General features: G+C 45.8%; 1 protein-coding gene across 1 annotated transcript in view; it reads right to left on the bottom strand.

Annotated features, from left to right (window-relative positions):
• Window positions 1-6,428, bottom strand: part of ADAMTS12 (ADAM metallopeptidase with thrombospondin type 1 motif 12) — a 131,171-nt gene that overhangs the window by 79,857 nt on the left and 44,886 nt on the right. The window contains exon 8 of the mRNA XM_015422520.1: window positions 4,465-4,609. Coding sequence (XP_015278006.1) covers window positions 4,465-4,609 — 145 coding nt within the window. The remainder of the gene's footprint in view (window positions 1-4,464; window positions 4,610-6,428) is intronic.

The following is a 6,428-nucleotide window of genomic DNA, read 5'->3' as shown; positions in this document are numbered from 1 at the left end:
GGTTTAAGTTCTGGGTCTGAGTCGGCTCTTTTCTTGCCTCTCCTGGTCTCCGTCTTGGCGATTTCTTTCCAATTCACAGATTCGCAAAATAAAGCACTCTTCTAGATGATAAGATTTAGTCCTCCATGCCTCTCTGTTTACGCTTTCCAAAGACCCTTAGAAATATATTAAAAAAGCAAATTTAGTTGAAGTCCTCCTCAAAATGTCGGGCGCAACTTCTCTATGGTAATTTCATGTAGAGTAGGTCAAATTGATACTTTGCAGGCCCTTCCTTCCGCATACAACTCACTTCCGGTCCGGCACCTTTAAAAGTTCCACTGTCTTCCTTTCGCTAATGCCCGTCTAGGAATTCAACTTCCTGGATGTTTCACACGGACCTCTTTCTTTGTGACACCAGCCTGCTCTTCCCACGCTATTGTTCGTGAGTTTCGATTTTACAGTTGCGCACACGGCTCCATCTTCACCACAGGAATGTTAAACAATAAGCGTTTTTACAGTTTTTAAAGGCTTCAATCAACTTTTTTCTCTCCGGAATCGGATTTCTGGGATTTACTATTCATTTTCCGCTCAACCGCTTAATTCAAATTGACTCCAAACTCAGTTCAGGTAAGCGGCACGTTTTTGTTATCTAGCACGTTCAAAACGGGTTTCGCATTGTTTCTTTTAACTCACAGTTGTTGTCCTTCTTCAAAGAAGTCTGCTGACGAAGAATTTATGCCGGTAATCCGGCTCGATCGGCCACTATAGAGTTGCTTGGCACTTGCCTTCTTCGTGGGAGGAGGTCAAAGCCCAATTCAGCTTCTTCCGAAGCTGGATTACGCCAACCTCACACTCCCTCTAGGGCGCTGCTGCCTGCTTGTCCCCCCCCCTCGCTGGGGAGTGATGCGTTGGGCTGTGTATTGCCCAAACTGTCAAAAGTGGCCGTCGCTCGCTTCGCACGATCGCGAAACGCTTCAGTCCTCCATCTTAGCCAGACCGGAAGCCCGCCATAACCATTTCTTAAGTTGTGCCCCAGGAGTTGGTTCTCATGGGATCGACCTTGGAGACTCTTTTGCCTGTCTGAGCTGCCATAGAAATGCTAGGGGCTAGGTGTGACGTACGGATGTGTGGGGTTTTATGCTTTTACCTATAACCAGTATGTTCCCACAGTTTTCTTCAGTCCTAACAAAAGTTCTTGTATCTACAGTAAGCATATCTCTAATAAAGCATTTCATTGCCAAGAGTGTGTGTGGAGAGTGTCTTAGCCGGGGACCTAACAGCCAGAAGAAGCCCCATCAGTGTCCTCAGACAAAAGCCCGGCGGAACAACTCTACCTTACATGCCCTGCGGAAAGGTAGCAACTCCTGCAGGGCACAGATGTCTTCCAGCACAGAGTTCCACCAGGTAGGGGCCAGGGCTGAAAAGGCCCTGGCCCTGGTTGAGGACAGCCGGACTTCTCTCGGGCCAGGGACCACCAGCAAGTTCTTATTTCCTGAGTGTAGTGCTCTTCCAGGGGTATACTGGGAGAGGCGGTCCCAAAGATATGTAGGAGCAAGAGAGGAGTTCTGCCTTGGTGCCTTGCTGAAAATTTTTGGGTGAAATATAAAAAGTAAGCTTGTTTTGCAAAAGGAAAGTTTTGGTTGAGAATATGAACTTTCAGTTCTCATAATAACTTTTTCAGAGCTGTGAGCTCAGCTGACACAATTCTCACCTACTTGCTGTATGATTGAATTAGATGTGCCATGGGACTCATGTCTGTGGATAGTAGATGCAATAGAGAGAGCTACTACCAGGTTAATTAGGTTTCACTGCAGTTATTTTCCTGAAAGGCATATTAACAAGGGTGTATATAGTAAAGAGGTTTTGTTTTTCACAGTCCCCCTGATGCTTTCGAAACACTGCTCTTTGCTTATGATGTATGCTTCAGTCTTTATTCCACATTAGAGTTCACTCGTAACTCTTTCCACTGAGTTTGCAATGCAGCAGTTTCCAAATTTTGTCTCCTCAGGGAACACTTCCACAGTGACTTATGCTCTGAAGAAATCCCCCCCACACACACACCATGAAACTCCTGCGTGTCACAGAGCATTCTGGGATTTTGAAGCTATGGAAAGAAATAAATTAGATGTTTCTATAACTGGATTGTTGTCAGTACATTGGACTTAAAGCTTTTTTTTCCTGCTCCTTTTTTTGAGGGTGATACTCCACTTCTATTTTTCCGCAGAGGAATCTGGAAATTTAATCAGGGGTTACTCAGAAGTTTTGAAAAGCACTTTGAGACAAAGCTTTCCTTCCTTATTTATCTTCTGCTACAATACAATGAACTGGGGACTGGTGTGTGTATTCTGGGGCATACTACTCTCACTTCATATGGAGTGGCAAAAAAGTCAAAGATTCCTAGCAAACCTCACATTAACTTAGTGCATGCCACTTTCAGGAAAGCATGGGGCTCCATAGTATACATGCAGGGGTTCCTTAGGGGATGAGTCAATGTGGATAGGGTTCCCTTTAGTCAAAAAAATTGTAAACCACCAGACTAGAGCAACATTTTTATGTAACCTGATGTTCAGGGCCTATTGAAAGAAGTATGGGAGATCACTAGTGAATTGTGGTTTGAGGTAACAAGTATCTCTTCTGTGAACACATTTACATGATGGAGGTATATCCACTCATGTCAAGGTTGAATTCTGCCATGGAAGAAAAAGTGAGGCACATTTTCCCACCAAAACATGGTTTCCCCACTCTGACAGAGCAGACTCCTAGTAGTGTATTTCTATTATAGAACTGTAACTTTCTGTGTTTCTGTGATAGAGAAGTTATTTGGCTTTAGCCCAGGCCAAAGATTTATTGTAACTCAGCAGGAGCCCTTTTACAAAAAGGGATTGAGAAGTTGAGAATAGGGCAGGGGACAAGAAGTTGAGGTAATAAAGCATTTAACAGCAATTTTGCAGCATTATAAGGCCATTAAGAAAACGCAGGAAAACGCATTGCTTTAGCAAGCAGGAAGACAAGGTACAAAAGACATAGACGCTTGCAAACAGGCATGACCATATTAGGCGTTGCTAGGACCCATTACTAAGGAAGATGTTAACCTTGCTTTATTTCTTTTTTTTTAAACCCCCGAGAGGGTATTTTTATTATTTTTCATAAGACTATTAACTACAATGAAAAATAAAGGAAGGGGGACTACATCTAAGGATAAAGGAAAGATACCCACACTAACTAAAACCCCAAGAGTAGGAGATCCTTTCCCTGTTAATCTAAATGTTAGTAAGACAAGTGTTAGTTTTATTTATTTATTTATTTTATTGTATTTATACCCCGCCCTCCCCACGAGCGGGCTCAGGGCTGCTCACATAAGGCACTGAGTGCAGTCAACATACAAAATATATAATACAATTTACAAAGTTAAAACAGATTAAAATCAATACAATGGATGCACACATAACTCCTCACTTGTTGCGTAGCAGGGGGGAAGGCCAGGTGCTGAAAAGATGTTACCCGACCACCCTAACGGTCTCTCTCTGTAGAAGGGCGGTGGTACAAGTGGCCGTGGCGGCTCCTACTCATAAGCCTGGCGGAAGAGCCCACCCCTACTGGGAGAAGTCCTGCTGGGTTCGAGTGGATTTGGGCCAAGGTCTGATCACTCTTGCAGCTCATCTGCACTGGTCCTGGACTCATTTTGGCCCTAACAGCCCCTCATGAACACACACACACAAAACTGCCTTGTACCATATCAGACTATCAGTCCATCAAGGCGGGGCTGAGGGCTGTGAGGGAGGCTAAGGGGCCCCTGCCCTTGTCTACTCAGACTGGCAGTGGCTCTCCAAGGTCTCAGTCAGAGGTCTTTCACATCACCTCCTACCTGATCCTTTTAATTAGAAATGCCAGGGATTGAACCTGAGACCTTCTGCACACCAAGCAGATGCTCTACCACTGAGCCATGGCCCCTCCCTCCCCTGTTATTCAGCAGGGGACCCATGAAGAGATCATTCCTTGCAAGAGGGCAATAGCAGGTTTCCAGGCCTAGACTTTCTATTCTGGAGGAGGGCCTGGGCGAGCAGCAGTTATGCTCAAGATCTATGGAATGCCCACAGATGCAGATAAATAAGTTTGCATAACTATTCATTTGAAGTCATTATTCGTCTCTCTTTACTTGGCTAGTTAATTAATTCACTGGCACGTTGCGGACAGGTGTGCACATAAAAAGAAACTGCTGTGAATGCTCTTTGAGATTGCTTTATATTTTGTTTAGAGGCACCCACAGATATAGCACACAAAATGGATCCCCGCCCCCAAAAGACAGAGCTGGATAGGCTGGTGAGTTTTCTGTCAGATCCTCCCTCCGATTTACTTACACAGGTTTTGCATTCTGATATCTGCAGGAGTTCAGCACCATTAAACTTCTCATTTCGGTACAAAAGTGAAATTTCACAGTCGGTAAATACAAGACGGTAGAAGGGAGAGAACGAGCGCTGGACTTACATCTACTTGATCACAGAACGTCGCATTGGGTCCGTACTGCAACTGGCACTGGTGGTGCACGTCATAGATCACACCAGGCGCAATGAACGGCGGCTTTAGGTCTTTCTTCTTGGGGACATCGTCCAGGCAGAAGCCCCATCCTCGGCTGAGAGTGACACACAGGCATCATTGTTCACAGTTTTTTTGTCATATTCAGCTAAATCTGTTTGAAATGTTCACTTTGCAACTTGTAAGCAACACTAATGGAGCAGCCTCACACCGCTTCGGGGAAAGTCAGAATTACCAATCACTTCCCCACCACCACCACATGCCAACAGTGGGAGGACAGGACAACAGGGAAATGGGTAGAGCAGAGGATGCCCCTGCAGGACAGACTGTCAGTGATTGGTTGTATCAGGCTGTTTTCACAGGCGTACTTTATGCGGCTGTGTGTAGGAGGTGAAATCAGTGTTCTATTCAGCGCCGGTCAGGCACCAGCTTGAACACAGTATCCTGTTTTGATCGCTCCATTTTCAGGAAGATTATCAACCAACGAAGATGATTCAGTGAATGACGACAATTAATGGTTTGAAATGCATGGCATATGAGGAGGGAGTCTAAGGATGCGGGCATACTTAGCTTCGAGAGAAGGTAATTAGCAATTTTTCAGAAAAAAATAGGTTGGGAACGAAATGTTATAAGGAACACAGGACTGCCACTCAAAACGGCAGTCCTGAGCCGAGTTACCCCCATGCCCCTTCTAATCATACAAACCCCTGTTATTAGGCTGTATATTTCCTTGCCTTGGATAATGGAAGCCAGTAATAGAAGAGAAGAAGAGAAGAGGAGATTGGATTTATTCCCCACCCTTCACTACCCAAAGGAGTCTCAGAGCAGCTTAAAATCTCCTTTCCCTTCACCTCCCCACAACAGACACCCTGTGAGGTCGGTGGGGCTGAGACAGCTCTCTTGAGAACTGCCCTGGAGAGAACAGCTCTGAAAGAACTTGTGACTGACCCAAGGTCACCCAGCAGGCTTCATGTGGAGGAGTGGGGAATCAAACCTAGTTCTCCCAGATTAGAGTCTGCGCTCCTAACTACTACACCAAACTGGCTCTCAAAATATTCAGCAGAGATAGGGAAATCAATAGCAAAACAACTTCAGGACAAATGTAAATTACACATGTTATGTGAAAGGGCAATGAGACCAGGCTACCATAGAAGGCTCTGGCTGAGGACAGTCAGATATCTTTGGGGCCTGGGATCGCCAGCAGATTGCTCTCAGCAGAGCGTAACGCTCTCCTGGTGACATACCAGAGGAGACGGTCCCGGAGATATGCATATATCTACCACATTTGGAATCTAGCAGGTCTTCAGATGGAAATGCTAGCAGCCATATCTGTATATTGGGGGGGGGGGGTCCAGATTTTTTTTTAATATGAAAAGTTTTGGAATCTCTGTCCCGACAGAATTTTAAGAAGAGATTGGTTGGGCATGTGCCAAGAACTGCTACTCAAGGGGCTGATTTTTCAGCCTCTGCAGACATGCTTTGTTCCACAGATCCAATGGGTATGTGTGTGCATGGCAAACTGATCCTGTCTAGCCACATGTCTGACTTGCCAGTGGGTTGCCATCAGGCTTGACTTCTGGGAGGCTGAGGGCAGGGTGAAGAGAAGACGAGGTGTCCTGGAACCGCCAGAAGCAGAAATCTCCAGCAATCTGCTGAGATCGGCAAACAAGAGCAAAGGAGCCGTGACTCCACAGTACAGTCCTCGCTCAGCATCCCTTGGACCTCCGGCTCCACTACAAGCATGGGTTTTCTGATTGTAATGTATTCAGCCTGACATGCCCGGACTTGCCCGGGCTGGCCAGGCACAACTCTTCAATAGCTTCATGTCCAAAGACAATGGGTCCGTAGGATCCTAGCCGGCCCAATCAAAGGGCCAGCTTCTCAGCCGGGAGACCAATGGTCGCCCGGTTACTGTA

The sequence above is a fragment of the Gekko japonicus genome, unplaced genomic scaffold, assembly GCF_001447785.1.
Source record: "Gekko japonicus isolate JY-2015 unplaced genomic scaffold, Gekko_japonicus_V1.1 scaffold1302, whole genome shotgun sequence".
NCBI classification, from domain to species: Eukaryota; Metazoa; Chordata; class Lepidosauria; order Squamata; family Gekkonidae; genus Gekko; species Gekko japonicus.
This window is presented reverse-complemented; position numbering and strand designations above follow the sequence as displayed.